This window comes from Scardinius erythrophthalmus, assembly GCF_964197995.2.
Source record: "Scardinius erythrophthalmus genome assembly, chromosome: 9".
Lineage (NCBI taxonomy): Eukaryota > Metazoa > Chordata > Actinopteri > Cypriniformes > Leuciscidae > Scardinius > Scardinius erythrophthalmus.
Window position 1 is genome coordinate 7,691,608 of NC_138229.1, and position 21,650 is coordinate 7,713,257.

The 21,650-nt window shown below is 37.1% G+C and overlaps 1 protein-coding gene across 2 annotated transcripts in view; it reads left to right on the top strand.

Annotated features, from left to right (window-relative positions):
* The window catches only part of pax3a (paired box 3a), a 30,494-nt gene extending 11,521 nt beyond the window's left edge, over positions 1 to 18,973 (top strand). For both annotated transcript variants that reach the window (XM_081373632.1, XM_081373633.1), the window contains exons 5-9: positions 6,057 to 6,256; positions 6,923 to 7,088; positions 8,106 to 8,317; positions 14,561 to 14,824; positions 18,034 to 18,973. In XM_081373632.1, the coding sequence (XP_081229758.1) occupies positions 6,057 to 6,256; positions 6,923 to 7,088; positions 8,106 to 8,317; positions 14,561 to 14,824; positions 18,034 to 18,051 (860 nt within the window). In that variant the 3' untranslated portion in view covers positions 18,052 to 18,973. The remainder of the gene's footprint in view (positions 1 to 6,056; positions 6,257 to 6,922; positions 7,089 to 8,105; positions 8,318 to 14,560; positions 14,825 to 18,033) is intronic.
* Positions 18,974 to 21,650: the final 2,677 nt, after the last annotated feature.

Consider the following 21,650-nt stretch of genomic DNA (forward strand, 5'->3'; position numbering starts at 1 on the left):
AGGAGGAGAAGACTCTCCCCTACCAGGAGCTATAAACTGCCCAGATGGTCGTCTGTGGACATCCCTGTGTTTACTTTCACTTTATCTCTCTTTGTTTTTGCGGCTTTGTTTGCGTGTCAAAGCGCGTGTTGCGTTAGAGTTGCCAACCTGACTTTCCTGTAGGAAAATCACAAAGGAGATCTTTCCCAAATCTCAATTTCTTCAGCAAATCGAGTCCAGTAATCTCACATGTTGCAGATAAGACCCCTAAAACGCCTCAGACTGCGCTCAGATATGATGTCAGGTTAAAAGAACTCAAATGTTTCTCCTCAGCTTCTTCCAAGACTAAATTCGGATTCATTTTATTGTATGTCAATGATGAACACGTTTTTTTGTGTGTTTTAAGAAACATTGGGAGAAGCATCTGAGACAAAGTTGATCATTAAAGGATAGTTCACCATCCCTCCTTCCCAAAAAAAGGTCATCATTTACTCACCCTCAAGTTGTTCCAAACCTGTATGAGTTTCTTTCTTCTGTTGAACACAAAAGATGATATTTTAAAGAATTTCGGTAACCAGCGAGTTGACGGTAGCCTTCCCTATATGGAAGTTAATGGGGTCCATCAACTGTTTGATCACCAACATTCTTCAAAACATCTTCTTTTGTGTTCAGAAGAAGAAAGAAACTCATACAGGTTTGGAACAACTTGAGGGTGAGTGATGATAAAATTTTCATTTTTGCGTGAACTATCGCTTTAAATAGAAATTGTCATCATTTACTCATCCTCATTTTGTTTGAACTTTCTTTCTTCTGTGGAACATAAAAGAAGATATTTTGAGAAGTAAGTTTGATGACATGCTGAGCTATGAAATTAGCAACCTTCGAGCAATAGTTTTCCTCTGGGTTTTCAAATCCATCATTTTAAAGTCAGCAAACTCTCTTGGAGTTTTGCATAAAGCTGCGTTTGCTTTGCGTCATTTTGGCTTCTGTTTTGCAGTCTTCTCTTGTTTCTCTGTGATTATGCCTGGAATTCACCACATCCACTTTAACGTCCATCCAAATGCTACGGAGTTCATTCAGAGCACTCATTTCTCTCTCTCTCTCTCTCTCTCTCTCTCTCTCTCTCTCTCTCTCTCTCTCTCTCTCTCTCTCTCTCTCTCTCTCTCTCTCTCTCTCTCTCTCTCTCTCTCTCTCTCTCTCTCTCTCTCGAGTGCACTGATAAATGCTGTGTGTAGCTGGCAGGCTGCAGGTTTGTGGGGTTTGTCCTGTGTGTGAGAGGAATATAAATCTGATGTGTGAGCGAGAGGCACCATGCGCTGGTATCGGGAATTAACGCTCACTAAATAACAATAGACCTTCTGATGACTCTTCCTGTGGTTAGAAGCTCCAAAACTTCCACACATCCTCCAGCTAATGTTATATTTAAGCGATGACTACAGAATTAATATTATATATAACTACTGTGATTTTAAGCAGTCATTTTACTACGTTTTTATCATTGTAGACATATTAAAGTGTCTAGAGGTGTCAAAATCTGACAAGTGCAATGCATTGATTACAGAATTTTTTTTTGAATGTAATTAGTAACCAAAATAATTTATTTTCTATATAAAAATATAATTTTAGTCCTATTTACAGTAAAATTCCTCCATATCCAGATCATGTCAACTCGTAGGTGTAGATTGTCCTTCCAGTTACACTTTATATCAGTCATACCAAACAAAGCCAAACCAAATCATGACAAAAAAATCCAGATTTTATGACACATTGCGTGATTTAGTTTTTCAAAGCAAATGTTCACTCCCCTAGTGCTTATGTATGTTGTTTCATAATTTACTTTGGTTGAATAATGTCTTTACTTTTACTTTACTTTACTTTTACTTTTAAGTGGTCCACAAGCTACCTGTCTTGCCTCCTCAGTCTTTTTCTTTTTCTCCTTTTCTTGGTGCATCATATCACTCATTGTAGCGAGACATTCAGTTGTCTGCTTTAATGGATTTTTTGCAGATGAAAGACAAAAGCTCTGTCTAAAGTCATAGAGATGCAGAGTAGATGAGCGTGAGAAGATAGATGGGCTGAGCTGTCGGTGGTGTATGGGACAGGTATGCTGTGGGAAGTGGACACAGTGTGAGTTTCCTGTCCTGCTGAAATTCTGAAGGACAGTGACTGAATCTGTGAGTCTGTCAGTGTTGCCATTTACCAGTACGAGATGTTTTCAAGTCATAAGACCCTTGATTTATTAAGAATTCAAAATTTTTCAGTGGCATTTTCAGCGGCTTAAGTGTTTTCACACAATTACAGAGTATGTTTACACAAGGAACCGACTACAAACGCTGTATCATTCATGCCAGGCCAGTACGTGCCTATACACTGAACAAGTATAGACTGAACAAGCATGTGCATGAAGTCACTGTTTTCACAAATTCTCATTTTTGTAGTTTACATGGAGACGATAACGCTATCTTTTACAGTAACACTTGAACTTTGAAACCCATTTTCAAAAGTTTGTGTTTTTTCAGGCCACCAAAACACCGTTGTCGTGTAAATGAATTGCCAAAATGTATAAAAAGTTTCCCTTTTTTAGTTGAAAGTGATGTGTAAACGGCCCCTAAGATGATTTGTTGACAAACACTGCTCTCCATATGGGAAGCTTTTGTTTATTCTGTTAAAATTCTATGCATTCTGTTTATTTTTAAAGGGGAATTATGGGAGCAATTTCTGTCTGTATCGCTCTGATTCTCAGAGTAAATCTGGGGTAATACTTTATTTACCAGTGTTACTGGTTACTATAGTAATAACTATACATGCAACTAACCATAAACTAAATTAAAACCTAATCCTAACCCTATAGCAAGTACATGTAGTTAATTAATATTACTCAGTACTTATATGTATACTTACAGTGTAACAAAGACACTTTCAAACCAAATCTGGTTTATGATGTTAAATGAATCTCTAATCCGATCTATGGCCGTATGGCTTCTTTGTCGGTGAAGTTAAAAATCCATGTAAAATCATGGAATGATAATTTTTTTCCGAGAAGTGCCTGTTTAGCGTACGTCAGCGCTGTAAATGGACATGATGGACGAGACCGGGGCTGACAATCATCTTAAACTAGAATCGCTATTCCCACACACCCTCTCTAGTCACTAAACTAGTCCCCCAGGTGCCATTGAGCGATCACCCCCCTCTTCTTCATCTTCTTTTTTTCTCCTTAACCCTCTCCATATCGCTCTTTCCCCGTCACCCCCCCACCACCTCCACCTCCGTAACCCCCTGGCCGTGGAGGAGGAAGGGTTCGGGGGCGGCCCCCCGCTGTTCCCCTGCGGAGCCCCCATTGCCCTGCGTCCAGCCCTCATTGTGCCCACCTCCCCCCCCGCCCCCTGCCAGGCAGGTGACAGGGGCCTCAATGCTGCCCGGACCCAGCTCATGGAACCTACAGATGGAGCGTGGAAATCAGACTCCAAAGAGCTCAGTCACCATTCTCACTAAACAGGCCAACAAAAGACTGCCAAATAACTCCCCAAAAGAGATGGAGAGAGAGAGAGAGAGAGAGAGAGAGAGAGAGAGAGAGAGAGAGGGAGCGCACAAGAGAGAAAGAGCCAAATGAAACAGTGTAATTTACAGATTACAGTCTGTAGCGTTTGATTTTTTTTTGCTGCAGTAATGATAGAAACTCAAGAGAATTGTGTTTTTTTTTATTTTGTGTTATTTTTTATTACTTTATTTATTTGCATCGTTTGACTTTTTGCAGCAGTAATATTAGAAACTCAAGGGAATTATGGGAAGACCGACTTACTTATTCACCCATTATTTCATTTTATTTATTTACTTTTTAATTTTATGTTTGCAGTGGCAATAATACATTTTTTATTAAATTTATTTTGTTTTATTTTTTCCAATTTTTTTTTTTTTTGCAGCTGTAATGATAGAAACTAAATTGAGTAGAAAAGTAAATTGGAAGACAAAGAAAAAGAAACCTAAAAACTGTTTTGCTTCTAAAGTGATCTGAAAGCTCTCTTGCTCTTTTTTTCTTCCTCATGCCTCTGTAAGATTTGATTTCTGGATGTTAGTTTTGGGAGAATAACATGTTTTTATGTGCTTTTGTTAAGTTCTCTGAGGGCTTTCTGTATGATGGGTATGATGGATACCATGTCCTCAAAAACTGTCCGTTCATTCATTCCAGTCTACTGAAAATAGCCCAGACTTTTGGGAAAAATGGCATGAAAAAAGAGACTTTTCACTAGTGTTAGAGGGTGGAAAAGTGGTAAAGGACAGCCATCCCTGTTTCTCTTTCCATTCCAATTCCTGTGAGATGCTGGAGAGCTGCAGTAGCATTTCCTGTGTGGCTCCAGGGTGGAGACCGAAGGGTTTGCTTTGCGTGACTCTTCACTTTCAATTAAACCTTGAATTCTCTCTTCTCTTTCTTCTGCACTCCGAAGGAGAAATACACCTGTGTATTTGTTGGGAAGTCCAGATGAGTTTTTGTTTGTGAAAAAGAAGCATTACCTGGTTTATTTATGGCATTTGCATTACTTTTTCCATCTAAAAAAGTCAAAAAGATTTGACATCTCAACTGTAAAATCAGATGAGTTCACAATAGATTACTAAAGGAAAATTCATGCGACTGGCACATTGCGGATCCTACTTTTTGCATATCCTTTACTTTTTTGGTTATTATACTTGGTGAATGTGGACTCAAGCTTAATGAAAAGTAAGTTTAATGGACGTTTTAATTTTAGGGTCTGCGGATGCGGTGTGTTTTGGCGAAGTCTGGGCGTCTTTTTACGTTTTGTGTTCTCAACCATATGGGGGTGAAAATCGAAGAGAGAGCGAACAAGAGAAAGGAGATGGCTAGTGTCAGACGAAGCAGATGTGGCGTTGGCGAGTTCTGGACGGGGGCTTTCGAGGCGTATTACTGGACAATAGCTAGCTGTCACGCTAGTTTGAGGAGCCTAATCATTTGATAGGGCCCCCCTCCTCTGGGTACAGATTCCCCGAGCTTTAGTCCACTCACACTAACATTCTCTTCTGCTGAATTAGCTACGAAAGAACCTCTCACCCGGTCCAACTTCACCCCAAATAATACCTGCATATGAGCGAGTGATGTGTGACGTGTGTATTGGGTGAGAGTAAATCTTTCAGATACTGGCCTTCAATATTAAGCAGGTGGTAACAAAATAACAATATTGCGGTCAATTTATCTAGCCCCATGTAAAGTTTTTAAATATACATTTTCAGATATTGGTTTGCAGGTGATTTATAGAATTGTCATGCTGTGGATATGCTGTAACTTTTTTCCTTATGGTATCTTGTAAATTTTTACATTAAATTTGTATGTTTGTGTATTCAGGATGTAGAATTTGTTTCATTTAAATATTAGTTATCCCTTGTGCATCAATACATGAACTACAACATAATTTCTAGAGTATTGCTGCTCAAAAACTATTTCTAGCAGACTTTAAATGATATTTAATTTAATCAAATTTTAATGTATATATTTACTTACTGTTTTATTTTATTTTATATTTTATTTTATGTTATGTATTATCTAATGTCTCCTTGAAAAAGTCAAGACTTTGGGGGGGAAATGGCTTATTTTATTTTATTTTATTTTATTTTATTTTATTTTATTTTATTTTATTTATTTATTTATTTATTTATTTATTTATTTATTTATTTATTTATTTATTTATTTATTTATTTATTTATTTATTTATTTATTTATTTATTTATTTATTTATTTATTATTTTTAATTGTTAATTTTATTTAACCTGTGACTTTCTTTTGGCTGTGTAATACAAATATTTTGGTCCATATTTTCTATATCATGAAACCCTTTAAGGACTGGGGCATCATAAAAATGTATCATAAAAGAGTCTTTTGAACTATATTCCAACTCTTTTGAAGCCATGCAATAGCTTTGTACAAGGAACAGATCCAAATTCTAGACAATAACTTCTCATTTAAAAATGTGTGCACTGCTGAAATAAATGAAAATCTCTCACAGCTGATAACAGAGTACTGGTTTTATTCTTTATTTAATAATAATCTCATTTTAATGTTTACTTTGTAGCAAGCCACTCAGATGAGGGCTCAGACGTGGACTCAGAACCGGGTTTGCCACTAAAGAGGAAACAGCGGCGCAGTCGGACCACGTTTACGGCCGAGCAACTGGAGGAGCTGGAGAGAGCTTTCGAACGCACACATTACCCTGATATATACACCAGAGAAGAGCTCGCTCAGAGAGCCAAACTCACAGAGGCACGAGTACAGGTACATTCATGCACAGACTTTTAATATCCAACTCTTTTTCTTCCTGTTGAAGTTTTGTTAATGATGTGACCATAACATATTTGGCTCTTTTTTGTGTGGGCCTGTGATCACCCTACACACACTTTCTCGTAAGTTGCATTGCCGCTAAAACGTTAATGTGGTTTACACTGGGCGACTAAACTTACCAGCATTTAGCCCTGCACCCCTTCCCCGAAGTCACATGACACACTCGCATAAACACAGGCTTCTTTGTGTAACGTCTGACCTCTTGTTTTTACCCTAGTATTCTGTCGTAGAAAACCCCCAAAACAGAATCTTTTAATAAACTCTATTATTAAGTCCTTCTAACCCAATTAAACTAGAACCCGTGACTTGATGTCATCGCTTTTTAATGAGCACAGATGTTTTGATCGAAATCAGACCAAACAAGCTTCGAGCTACTGAACACACAAAGAGTGCCTGTGTAAACTCAGATACATGACACTCACAAACACATTCTTATAGGAATAACATGGTTGAATATCATATTCCTGAATAAAGGAGGGTGTTATAGGAAGTCCATGCTGAAATGTGTCATGTTTTAAATTTAGTACCAGTTTGAGTATAAAAACAATCTTTCGAGTGTCTGAATGATCAGTATAAGTTTTTTTTCTTTCTGTCCTGCAGGTTTGGTTCAGTAATCGAAGAGCTCGCTGGAGGAAGCAGGCAGGAGCCAATCAGCTGATGGCGTTTAATCACCTGATACCTGGTGGTTTCCCACCCTCTGCGATGTCGAGTCTTCAGCCCTATCAGCTGGCGGACAGCCCTTACCCTCCCTCATCTATCTCACAAGGTGAGAACTGTAAAGCATAGTAATACACTACTGGTCAAAAGTTTGGGCACAGTAAGAAAAAAAATGGTAACACTTTATTTTAGTGTTCTTGTTACATATGTTACATGTACTTACCATAGTAATTACAGTAAATTATGCATAATTACAATCCTAATCCTACCCTAACCCTATAATAAGTACATGCTTAATATTACTCAGTACTTAAATATATAATTACACTGTAACAATGACACCTTAAAATAAAGTGTAACCAAAAAAATTAATAATAAAACTTTTATTCAGCAAGGATGCATGAACTTGAGGAACAGTAAAGACATTTACAATGTTACAAAAGATTTATATTTCAAATAAACAATGAAAAAAGAATCCTGACAAAAAATGCATCATGGTTTACACAAAAATATTGAAACTGATAAAGAAATGTTACCTGAGCACCAAATCAGCATATTAGAATGATTTCTGAAAGATCATGTGACACTTAAGACTAGAGTAATGATGCTGAAAATTCAGTTTTGCCATCACATGAATGAATTCCGTTTTAAAATATATTCAAATAGAAAACAAATATTACAACAATATTACTGTTTTATCGTATTTTTGATCAAATAAATGCAGCCTTGGTCAGCAGAAGAGACTTACAGAAATCTTACAGACCCCAAACTTTTTTTGAACGGAAGTGTACTTCATTTTTTAAACAGCCATGTAAATGGTTAAATAGTAGCCCTATGGCACTTTCGTTTCTGTTGGTTCATTTAGTCCTTGGAAGCTCAAAGAAATGAATTTTGATGGTATTTACATCAGCACAGCACCTTGATGTTTTTTAAAGAAGCTGTGTCTGATTCTTTACAACAATTATCATTCAAAAAGGCCTAGTTTTTATAAAGATCAACTTTTAATAATAAAATGGTATATAACTTTAACAAAGAGATTCCTCTTAATTTTTCATCTTTTTGCCTCTGTCTTCCCTTTTTCTCTTTCTCTCTCTCTTTTTCTTTCCCTCCCTCTCTCTCCCACCAGTGTCAGATCAGCCCAGCACTGTGCACAGGCCTCAGCCTCTTCCCCCCACCTCAGTGCATCAGTCTGGGCTTGGCAGCGGACCGGGGGCCCAGGAGGGGAGTTCGGCCTACTGCCTCTCCTCTGGACGTCATGGATTCTCTGGTTACTCGGATGGCTATGTGGCTGCGCCAGGCCATGCAAACCCAGTGAACCCCAACAGCCTCCCATCACAGGTCAGTATCATCTCATGCGACATATACGGTTCTGGATATATAGTAAATGGCTGTATATATTGACCAGTTGCCAGAGGTTTCCACCACACAATCTGTGTTATGGTTAGGTGTTGTTGTTACTCAATTCTTTAGGCAATCATACAGGGTCATGAGGAACTCTTAAAGGTACAGTCACAAAATACAGCTGTTTAATTCAATGAGTCTTACTAGAAAGTGTTGACCGCTGGACTGTAGTCATTATCAAGGTTAGTAGAGAAACAGTTTGGGGTCAACATTTTTAAAAATGTCTTTGTAAGAAGTATCTTATACTCACTAAGGGTGCATTTAAAAAACACAGTAATATTGTGAAATATTGTTACAATTTAAAATAACTATTTTCTATTTGAATATGTTTTAAAATGTAATTTATTCCTCTGATGTCAAAGCTGAATTTTCAACATCATTACTCCAGTCTTCAGTGTCACGTGATCCTTCAGAAATCATTCTAATATGCTAATTTGGTGTTTAAGAAACATTAATTATTATTATTATTTTCAATGTTGAAACCAGTTGTACTGCTTAATATTTCTTTGGAAACCGTGATACATTTTTCCAGGATTCTTTGATGAATAGAATGTAACATATATTTGAAATCTTCATTATAAACGTCTTTATGGTCACTTCACTTTAATCAATTTAATGCATCCTTGCTGAATAAAAGTATTGATTTCTTAAAAAAAAAGAAAAAAGAAAGAAAAGAAACCTTACTGACCCCAAACTTTTGAATAGTCTATACAAGCTTTATTTATTGTGATGTTGCTTTCTGAAAGTCTATGTTTTTTACACCAAGCGGATTGGCAATGTGAGTGAATGTGAGAATGAAGGTGTGAGAAGGGGTAGGACATGACCGATAGGATGATGATGGAAACGAGAAGTGAAAGACAATTATTTGTGATTACACACTCATCAGCTGTTATCTGTCGGCTCGCCTGCTGCGCACAACGTGCTAACAACCAGAAAATGAGCTCCTAACTGCCTCAAAGCATCCGGTATTAGACAGGAGCGGCATTCTGGGTACTGTCCTCAAGCTCAAACCCCTCGGAGTGCTGCGTGATACAGATAAATAGAATGAGAGATATGGACAGAGAGAAAGAAATGGACACAGAAGAAAAATTAGAGTGATTTAGATAGAGAGCGGCCCTGAGGCTATGAAACAGAAGATGGTGTTGAGAATGAGGTTCTTTCTCAAAACACACACACATAAAAGAGACAAAAGCCTGAAAACGCCAGGAAGATTTATGGAAAACAAGCAACACTGCTGTCGAAACACATATCGCCATTGATCAGATATGATATGTCACAATAACGTTTTTGTTAAAGGGGTAGTTCACCCAAAAATAAAAATCCGGTCTTTATTTACTCTCCCTCATGTTGTTTCAAACTTGAATGGCATTCTTTCTTCCCGAGAACATTTTGAGGAATTAAACAACAGCTCACTGTTTCCATGTCTCCAAAAAATAAAACACAAAAAAAGCACCATAAAATTATCATGAGTCCATTCAACTTAAATTTGGGTGTGTTCCTCATAAGTCTATAATATTCATGGCTCCAGAAGACCACTTTTATGCTACTTTTTTTCACTTTTGAGACTTGACAGTCCTTGTTCACAATGAACAGTTATTGCATGGAAAAATCTGCATGACAATTTGACTTTTGCGTTTCATGGAAAAAACGGACAGACGGATGTCAACATTTCGTTTGAAAAGTTTGGTAACGCTTTACAATGAGGTTCCATTTGTTACCATGCCCCAACAATGAAAAATACTTCTAAAGCTTATATTATTGTTAGTTCATGTTCTTTTCAAAATTGTATCTGTATCTCTTAATATTATTGGTTACACTTTATTTTAAGGTGTCATTGTTACAGTGTAATTAATATTAATTAACAACATGTACTTACTATAGGATTAGGGTAGGATTAGGGTTTGGTTGTTAGTTGCATGTAATTATGCATAATTTACTGTTGGTAAGAACATGTAACAAGGACACTGTAAAATAAAGTGTTACCATATTATTTAATGAACCTGAGCTAACATGAACTAACAATGAACAGTTGTATTTTTATATAATGAATACATACTGTAACAAATGCATTGCTCATTGTAAGTTAATGTTTGATATCTAATGTTAACTAATGGGACCTTATTGTAAAGAGTTACCAAAATGTCTTTATTTTTCTAAATATGCAAAAGTTCACTTCATGATTTTAAAAAGTGTAAACCTTATGAAAAAACGACTCCACTGCGTGGATTGTGACTATCGCCTCGTGTACAGTAATTGAACTGCACAAAGTTATTTAACATGACGTATTAATTGAAGTGTGTCTAATTGCAGCGCCCCCAGCAGCAGGGTTTGTAATCAGAACCAATTCCTAGTCATTAAGCCAGCATTCCTCCGTCAGGAATGACTTAGAGGTCAGGTAACTCTCACACTCACACTCAGTCTGTTATTGCCATTAGTGTGTGTGTGTGTGTGTGTGTTTGTAACCTGGCACAGGGTCGGCCAGTGCCGTTGTGTTGTTGAAGGGCAGGGATTCTCGTCGTCATGACGATGTTAGAACTCTCAGCGTCTGGGATTCTAATTATGAGATCCTCCAGACTCTTAATTGATTGGAATGGGAGAATTTACCCTCCATAATGTGCTGTGTAATTTATGCAAATGAGCCACTTTGTTGGCTAATTGTTTGAATTATGTATTTATCTGTGGATTAATGTATGCTGAAAGAAGCTTGGGATTCAGGGTGTGTTGAGGAGGGTTGTCCCTGCAGATTGGTTTGTAATTTATTAGCAAACGAAACTGTGATTATTTAGAATTATACATTATTATATTTATTATCTATTAATTTAACAAAAAATATGATAGTACAGATATGTATTAGATGGAGATACTATGATAAATACCATACTGAATGATTGCCATGGTACATGTTTAAAAACACAACATGAACGGATACTATATATACACACAGTATGTATAGATAGGTATACATAGTGTACTTTATATGGCATTATATCTTTTCCTAAATAATTGTAACCAAAGTTGAAACCAACTTTCTAAAAATGTGTTCAATGAATAGATGAGTATTATAATGGGGATACAATTATTTTCGAGATCATACAATGCATTATAATGTCCATTAAAAGGCATCATTAATGCATTAAAAATACTTTTATAACGCAGTATATATAAAGGCTTTGTTACCAAATTTGTAAAGTCAAAAATACGTTGTTTTTCTGCCTGTTCTCCTCTCAGTAAATAGTGCTAAAAAGGCACTTTTGTGAAAAGAAAATTTGTGTAGTGTTTTGCAGTGCTATTTTTGAAACACAAAGTTTAAATCAAATTAAATATAAAAAATAATTTCAATTTATGCATCAGTTTGTTAAAACAACAACAAAAAAGTAAATTAGTAATTACAATAATCGCTCAACTTGTATTTAAGCTACAATATTCCATCAAAATGGCACTTTATATGGATTTGCTGTTTGAGCTCGAGCTGTGGTGGGATGCTTTATCCCACAGGTTCCTCTGGACAGCTGCGTACATGCATCACACTGGCTGGGAAAATGTTTTATGAGGAAGCTTTTTGTCAACAACTCCTGTCTGTGGTCTCGACACGGAAGGAAGATTTTCTCTTTCACCTCACATGTAGCCTGGGCCCGGGCCCCCCATGGGGAGGTGAACGAGAGAGTTTAACCTCCATGTGCTTTTCATTTGTTAAGCATCACACATCACCGTGTGACTCACACATGCGCTGCTGTACATGATATACGCTGTCAGCTCGTGTGACCGTTGAGTTATCTGCAAGGTGGGGAAAGCACCTGAAAATCTGTGAGCGCTTAGAGCCTTGAGCCCGTTTCTGTCCTGAACAGCTGTTGAAGATGAACCCCGAGAGGAATTTCATGACCCTTCACACAGCTTGTGAAAGTGTTAACCGCACAAACACACATGGTTTCCTAGCTGAGTACCATAGATGCCTATTGTTTTGAATTAATATACTGGGTTTAAAACAAGTTAAGCTCATTGCACTGCATTTGTGGCATAATACCACAAAAAATGATTTCGATTGCCCATCATTATTTTATTTTTTAAAACAAAAACTAGGTTACAGTGTGGCATTAGAATGGAAGTGAATGAAAGTGAATTTTTGAAGGATTAACTCTTCTATTAGAACTTTCATTTGTATTCATTTTTATAGTCATTTTAGGCATTGCGTTGTCAGAAAAATGAATGGAAATTTACACAGAAAAGTTAAGCATTTTTTCATGCTCATCAAATGCAGTTTTAGTATCATTGAGATGCTTTTATAGTTTTAGGCATGCTTTTATAGTCCGTTTTCATTTTCATTTTAGATAAAGGTTTAGTCTTTTTTTTTGTCATTTTTTAAATGTCTAAATATTTTTATTTGAGTTATTTTAGTATGTCAAGTTAAACTATATGAAAATGAGAAATATTGCCTTGGCATCTAGCAGAAATAATTTTCTTTGTTAATTAACGTTTATTTTATTTTAAAATATATTTAGTTTTAGTTAACTGTAATAACCTTGGTGAGTGATTTTTGGTTTTAAATAAATAAAAACATGATTTATGAATAGTTTTTTCAATTGAGGACATTTCCAGATGTCCCCAAAGGGAGGTTTTTGTAAGATTTAGCTCACATCTGAGGACAAATCTTTCCCTAAAGTATATCTAAGCAAACCCACCCACGTATTTAATGTGCAATACTTTCTCTGCGACTGTTATTCCTCTTCCCACAGCATGTGGCACAGGCATTCCCTCTGCTTTTCTTGTTCTATTGGATTTCTTGATAGAAAAAAGTAGAAAGTTTTTCTTTCTCTTCTTGTTTTCTCATCTGGTTATGCTCTTTACCCAAACACACAACTCTACAGTTTTTCAGGAACGGGGAAGGAAACACAGCCCCTCTCGTCTGACTCCGCCCCCTCTTTGGTTGCACCGGGTAACTGTTTAAAAGGAACCATGTGTCCTGCAGGATGGGGAATAATTTGACTCTCATGGACTCTGGACGGAGTCAGTGGGCCGGTTGTTCAGGCCGTGTGCTGGAGATTTTTTCTGGGCCGGGCTGGTTTTGATTAATGATTAGCAGGAGGGAACTGATATGTACTTGGCCCATCAAGGAGCGGTCGAGAGCTCACAGACACTGATGGCACACTCACGTCCCGTTTCCATCTGTCTGTCACTGGTGTCAATTAGGCACGGGCGGCCAGAGACGCTGTGTGTGAGCTGGAGAGATCTTTACTCGCTGTCACCGAATCATTTCAGATGGTGTTTGATAGAAAGGAGGGTTTTTTTTTATTTAAAACTTTACCGTTGTCATTGTGTTTAGTTTGGTATGCTGGATTCATTCCACATCACAGAACTCAAATTAAAAGCAAATGTTCATGGCTTTATTTGGTGAAAATGCAGAATTCTCATAGATCTGGGAACTTTAGTTATTCCAGGTGTATTAAAAATGGGAAAACTCTTACTCTTTTTTAGCTCTTACGAAGAGCTAAATGTAAATACTAAGTATTTACATACACAATTCAAAACTGATTACTTCAATTTTCTGAAGTGGTCGCCAGGGTGTTGCTAGGTGCTTCATTGTAAGTCAGTGGGATTTTTCACCCATTTTATCATCTGCCAGGTGAAATTTGAAGTCTGATCGCTTGGGAAAATAATAGCATACCTGCAGGATTTGAGGTACCAAACAGTTTGAGCACAAATGTGGGACAAATTATGTGCCATTTCATATTAAAGGGATTGTTCACCAAAAAACGAAAATTCTGTCACTATTTACTCACCCTCAAGTTGTTGAGTTTTTCATCGGTAGCCATTGACTTCCATAGTATTTTTTTCTTTACTATGGAAGTCAGTGGCTACCGTCAAATATTTGGTTACCAACATTCTTCAAAATATCTTCCTTTGTGTTCAGCAGAAGAAAGAATCTCATACAGGTTTGGAACAACTTGAGGGTGAGTAAATGATGACAGAATTTTCGTTTTTGGGTGAACTATCCCTTTAAGTTTACTTAGTATGGTTAGCAATAGTAAAAGTGATGCTTGTACCAAAATTTGGTCATGTATCAGCCAATGAGAATAAACCAGCCTGAACAGCACAGAAATCTATACTGGTCCAGGCTAGTCTTTTCAGCAACTTGTTAAAAAAAGGAACTCAACATAATGTTCTCTTCTTCTTCCTTTCTCTCAGGTGATGGGGCTGTTGAATCCAGGTGGAGTTCCCCACCAGCCGCAGAGTGATTTTGCCCTCTCTCCGTTGACGGGCGGTTTGGAGCCCAGCGCGGGCATGGCTGCCAGCTGCCACTCTTCTCAGAGACTGGAGGCTCTGCCAGGCCTGGCCAGCATGCCGACTCTGCCCAGCTCCCAGTCCTACTGCCCCTCCAGCTACAGCTCACCTGGGTACAGCGTGGACCATGTGGCATCTTACCAGTACAGCCAGTATGGGCAGAGTAAGGTGAATACCAGCACTGTTTGTACTGTAGTGAGAGTGACCCACATATTTATATTCTAAAACATTTAAAAACATTTAATTTTCCATTTTGGATTTGCTTTGTAGTACGTGAGAACACCATTTATACGTTTACGAAAAAAAAATCCACCAATGTTCTTCTAACATTGTGAAAAGTTTTAGCATATTTATTTATTTATTTATTATGCAAACAAATATTCATAACATCATATGCATGTACCATTAAGGTTGGCATGAAACAGTAGTTGCGATTTTGTCAGAAATTTTCTTTTCTTCCCTAATGTGACGTATATCCGAGTGAAACGGGTGGGATTTGATTTTGTCCATTGGAAATTGATTGGATGGTTGTGGTTTGCTATTGGTCGATCTCATGTGAGTGACAGGTTGTCCCGCCCTCATGCCAGTATACGTGTCATCAAAGAAGAGATGTCGCTGCAAGAGGGAGAAGTTATTTTGATAAAAGATCACGAGGGCACACAAATAAAAAAATATGTGCACAGAAAAATAATTTATAATGCTGCAATATTCCATAAAAAATAGGATTTTACCATTTTGATTTCATGGTGACTTTAAGACCCTTCCTAATATTTACACATTCACATAACGTTAACCAAAGAAACAAAATACTTTTTTTCTTGGTTAGCTTGGTTTAGCTTTTTAAAGTTGCGATGTAACGGAAGTAGCGGCAGGAAGAAGATATTTTAATTAAATTATTTAAAAATAAAATAAAATAAATAAATGCATGGACTAATCATTCACAATATGAAAATAGGGTGAATTTCCATTTCATGCCGACTTTAAATCATCTCTTTACTGAAGAGTGATTCAATCTTCGGAATGTCTTTTCAAACTTTTTTAAACTTAAAAAATATATATATTTTTTTACTTCTAGTCACATTAAATTATACATTTTTGATTTGTACACTTTGACACAAGCAAGCCACATGATTTTTATGAATTGCATCCCCACAGCTCCACTTTTTAGAGAACTAAAAAAAATGTCATTGATTCTATAGAGATTATTTCCAGTGGAGTATTCGTCTTCTAATCTGAGACGTAATCATCAGTTTACGTTAGTTAGTTGTAATCCGCTGGGCCGCCGCACATATCGCTGTCATGGTTTATGATGCTTAACCCGTAACCTTTCACGACCCTGTGAGATGAGCTATATCTCATCAGCTCCAGGCATCCGTCAGCCAGCCATGTAATGAGCTCTGGGTAACAAAGATATCGTTCATGATCCACTCAAACACAGTGAAATGAGAGGAGCAGCCATCTCAGAACTTGTTTGACAGTGTCGGAGGGGGGGAGGCCTTACACACCAGGACTGCATGTCGAGTGCCCAATCCAGGACTGCATCTTGATATCGTTAATTTGCTGGGGTCCGCACCCCGTAAGCACAGAGCTGGGGGTCCGTGGAGGAGTTAGCGGGGGTCTCGTGTTGGAGTAGAATGGCCCGTGGCAGGCAGATATTAGAACCATGTGTTTCAGATGGGTCAGATCTGTAGTTGCTGTTGATCATTGACTCTGATCCATACAGAGCTGAATATAGAACAGCTCTCTTTTCACCCTCCAAAAATCTCCATTTTTTTGCTCTGTCTGTCTGTATTCTTAGAGGAATTGGCACGCACTGGCTCTCTCAATCATGTGCTTTATTTTGCTGGATCTTTTGCATATTTCAATTTGTCTTTCTGTTGGCAAAGGCTATGTTGAGATAATCATATACTGATGTCAGTGGTTTACAGCTGGTATTAAGATGCGTTTTGGTTGATCGGATCAGAAGTAGACGAGGGAGACACATTCCTGTTTACACCTGGTGTTTTAATCCGTCTCTTTTGCCCATTTTCGACCAGGAAGGCTATGGGTGGGTAAATGTATGTTTTTTTGTTTGTTCAGATCTATCGATCTAATGGACAAAATAAGGTCACGTGATTTTCATGAACGCGACCAGAGACGACAGAAAAACATGGAGAGCAGCAGCTTTCGTTTCTGCTCTTATAGCCGCAAAACAACGACAAACACTGTGAGTGTGTGTTAGAAATCAGGAATGGTGAGCGAACATTGCGCTTGGTACATTTTTCGCCTTCAAACCAAATTTGGGTCTTCAGCCGACAAAGTTTAAATCCCGTCTGGCTAGTGCGTTTCCCGTAATGTTTACTCATTAAGTCGGTAGGCGGAGAGTAGACAGTCTTTTGTGGCTGTTCAAACACATTCGACCACATGAGCGTTTACACTACAAAAGCAATCTGGTCAATGAGTTTTCAACTACCTCTGGAAGTGGTTGAGAGTGGACAAGCTCAAAATGTTTTAGACCCCGCTTACACCTGTATTTAGCGTCATACACTTGTGATCCGATCGACGGCATCTTAATACCAGTTGTAAACAGGGCCAGTGTTTCTCAGCCATTGTCCCAGAGCCCACTAGGAGGCATCAGTAAACTTCCCAATGTTTAATATAATTGAATTAATGTAAATATATACAATTGTATCATTTCAGGCCTATAAAATAATTAAAAAAATGCTAAAGGCTACAAAAAATATAAAATTCTGCAACATATAAACAAAATGGTCAAATTTGTATTAGTCCCCAAAACAATTAGCAAAGGTTAATTAGCAAAAAGAAAAAGATATTTACTAATGTTAAATTTGTAATATAATATGTTAATATATATATATATATATATATATATATATATATATATATATATATATATATATATATATATGTTAATTTATAATGTTAAAGTAATATAAAATATTGTAGAAGCAGGTTGAAATTTACATTAATTTATATGCAATTATATACATTTACATATGTATTGAATTTTTTTAAAACATAGATGTTTAAATTTGTGTACTGTATATTCAATAAAAAAATGAATTATACATTTTAATTGAATTTAATCAGTATTATTTTAGTATCATTGATATTCTATCATTGTTTTTGGCAATAGTTTAAATTTCTTTTTATGTTTTCATTTGCATTTCAGTTAAAGTTTTATTATTTTTGTTGTGTGTTTTTGTCATTGTCATTTTGTTATTTTTTATGTTTATATAGTTTTTATTAAGTTTTACTTTCATCGTTAGTTATTTTAGTATTTCAACCTAAACTATTTGAAAATGAGAAATAAAATAAGTGAACTAGCTAAAATAAATAAAATGTTTAATTTTTCATATTTTTAATGTCTCTTTCAGGTGCCTTTCATTATCTGAAACCCAGCATTGACTGAAGGAAGACAGACAGGAAGGAGATGAAGAGATCTATGGATGGCCTGACCATAAACTCTTGCACTTGAGCTCTCCTTGAATGTTTGACCAAAATGACCATCCATCCTCAAACTCCCGCTCCTCACTGGGTCTCTGAGCGAGGAGCGTTGTGGAGAAGCCAGGGGTGACGGCGGTCCTCCCCAACGCACGTGGGTCCAAAGTGCGACCGAGTTGTTTTTATGAGGGGGATATTGTGAGTAGGGTTGGGTTGGGTTTAGGACCAGGATCGAGGTGAGTGGTGGAAGGCTTAGTTTGACAATTTAGTCCTGGAGGAAACAGCCTCTCCGTATATCCATCCCGTTTTGGAGCAGGCCACTGCATCACACGTTCTCACGACACTTACTGCCTCCTTCCTGAAGAGCGACATGGGACACACGGAGGACAAAGGGAAAGGACAAATAAACAACTCAAAGACTGAGACTGTGCTTATAAACAGCATGGAATGGCAGGGAAGATATACTCTGATATCAGCTGTCCACTGACGGACGCACTTTAGTGACGGTGACTCTTTGGTTGAGACATTTTTATCGATATATTTAGGAAATAAGGGCTCGGAAAAGTGTGCCAACTTTCCTTGTTTTTCATCCATAAATAGACAAGAATGACATGTTCGCAAGTCAACGCTCTCAGGTCCTCTTCAAAGAGAGAAAGAGGTTGACCTTGAAGGAATGCACTCAAGTGTCCGATGGCATTTCAGTCGTGGCAGAGAGATAGACGGACTAAACGAAGAAGTGTGATCCCTTTACTACCAGTTCATCTGAGCACACACAAAATACCGTAGTACGAGACAGAAGTGATGTTCAGAATGGAATACTATCGTATCGCTTATTGAATACTGTATACTACAGTATATACAAAAAAATACTTTGAGAAACAGAACATATGCAATGATAAACATTGTCAATTGCAGTATGCAACCTGTTGCATTTTAATGTCATTTAGTGTAAAACATCTTTTGTATGAATCAAGAAAATCGGATTACTATCATACATCCGTCGCAATGCAGCGCCAGGCGTGACGCAAGTGTGTTTTAGCTAGTTTCAGCCTGACGCAGTTATCATTTTCACGTCCTGCGCCACGTTGTTTAAATAGCAAATGCATTTGTGCCCATCTGTTCGCCCATGGGCTGCTGGTCTGAAAACGAGTTGTGTTCGGGTGCATCGATGGCGTGTTGCTATGAGGCAATTGAAATAGACTGTGCCATTGACTAACTGAAACCTGGCCTAAAGTAACAAAAAAAAAACTGTCTTTTTGTTATTTAAAGAGTGCGTTATTAATATGCGCCTATAGTTTCCTCGCTAGAGAAGTGTTCAGTTTTTCCGCTTGCAAATTCCGCCATGTAAATAGCGAATCCGCCAAGGTGCGAGTGCAACTGGCTTTTAAAGGGAATGGGAGATGAGACTCTGATTGGTTTATTGCACGTTACGCCCAAAACACACCCATTACTCATTAAGTGAATAGGGACAACCCTTTTAGACCATGCGCCGGGCACGCCGACCATTTTTCCCTTCGTTAAACTAGCAAAAGTGGATTCGGACACGCCCTAAGTGCACTTGCGCCTTGCGCCTTGCGCTTTAGACCATGCGCTTAGATCGTTAAAATAGGGCCCAAAGAGTTCATTGGTCACAATGGAATAGGAAGGTCAAGTTGAATCTATTGCATTGTGCTATTACGTATTTCACAGTGCAATGGCAAATGTAGAAGGTCATCTAGTTAGTTTTGCTTGCAGAAAATTCACATAATACACATAGTGCATACTGCAGAATTAGTATGAGTAGTATGGTAGTACGCTATTCTGAACATTCAGAGAGAGACACACGCCACAAAACGAACCCAATGAAAGTGCAATACACACTCAATACCTCATAAACACTCGTCTGTTCTTACTCGCTCAAGAAGATCATCTGTTCTTCAACTCTGTGTGTTCCGATTGTTTTTCGTGCAAGAAAAGATTCCAGATGATGCAGCGGTTCATAATGTTTCATAATATTTTTACACTGCAGTTTGCATAACTGAGTACTTTGTTCTGTCTCTGTAACACAATGTTCATCTGCCTTCACATCTTAAGAATTGGAACAATTTTTTTTTTACCTTGTTTGTTTTTTATACTTTGTTTTTTTGGTTCTCGACTGCATATAATTGTTGATGGAGAATGTGTCAAATGCAGCACTATTTACTATTTATAAGAAAAAATAAATAAATTGCATTCAAGCTTATTGTTTTGAAATTATTGATTTTTTTACCTTTAAAAAACAAAACAAAAAAATAGGATCTTTCTTGCTCATCTTTATCTTTCCCATCTTTTTTGCTCTCCTTTTTTTCCCCCTTTCGTTTTTTTTATAGTCCTTCTATATATATATATTTTTTGTGTGGAAATAAACAACAAATTGCATTATCTTTCTGGATCACGTCTAACATTTTTAAAATGATTCTGCACCTGTGTAAAACAATAAACCATGTATGAAATGCTGTTTTTTGGAAAATTAGAATGAGGGTTCAGAATAAGTATCAGGTTTATTCAGCCGTTAACTTCATAGAGCAATTTTATTCATTCAGAAATATATTGAGTCTCATAAACACTCTTACATGACAAAGTCCTTCTCTCCAGGGAGCTCTTAAAGGGTTAATGACTGAAGCACAGCCTGCTGTAAACCATCAAACACTACAGGGATCTTTCTTTCACTCTTTCTTTCTTTTGCTCGTTCACTCTTTCTTTCTTTTGCGCTGTCACTTTTTCTTTCACTCTTTTTCTTTTTCACTCTTTTTTTCCTTTCACTCTTAAGAATAAGATTCAAGATTCAAATACCTTTATTGGCATGGTGAAATAAATCTTTACATAATAAACATCAATAACACTATACAATAAAAATAAACAAATAAAATAATATTAATAATGAAGAAAAGAAAAATCTTTATAAAAGTGTCTCTAGGCATATATAGTGAGTGTGGTTGTAGTTCATTCTTTCTTTTGCTCTTTCTTTGTCTCTTTCAGTTTTTCTTTCGCTCTATTTCTTTTGTTTTTTTCTTTAGCTATTTCACTCTTTCTTCTGCTCTTTCACTTTTTCTTTCGCTCTTTCTTTGGCTCCTTTCTTTTGCTTTCACTTTCTGGGTTACGTTCTGACGTACAACCCCGAAGCGCTGCGCTGTTACACTACGTGAACTCACTCAGAGGCCCACAGAGAAGAAAATGAATAGTTGAATAAAGTCGTTATTTTTGTTGTTTTTTAACGATGTCTTTACTAACTTTTCTGGGATGGCATATCGATTACCTATAGCAGCCTATGAAGGAATGAGCCAGCTCTCAGATTTCATCAAAAATATCTTAATTTGTGTTCCGAAGATGAATGAAAGTCTTAGGGGGTTGACATGAGGGTGAGTGATTAGTGACAGAATTTTCATTTTTGGGTGAACTAACCCTTTAAAGGGGATTATGATTTCACTTTTCTAACTTTAGTTAGTGTGTAATGTTGCTGTTTGAGCATAAACAACATCTGCAAAGTTACAACGCCCAAAGTTCAAAGCAAAGGAAGATATTATATACAAAA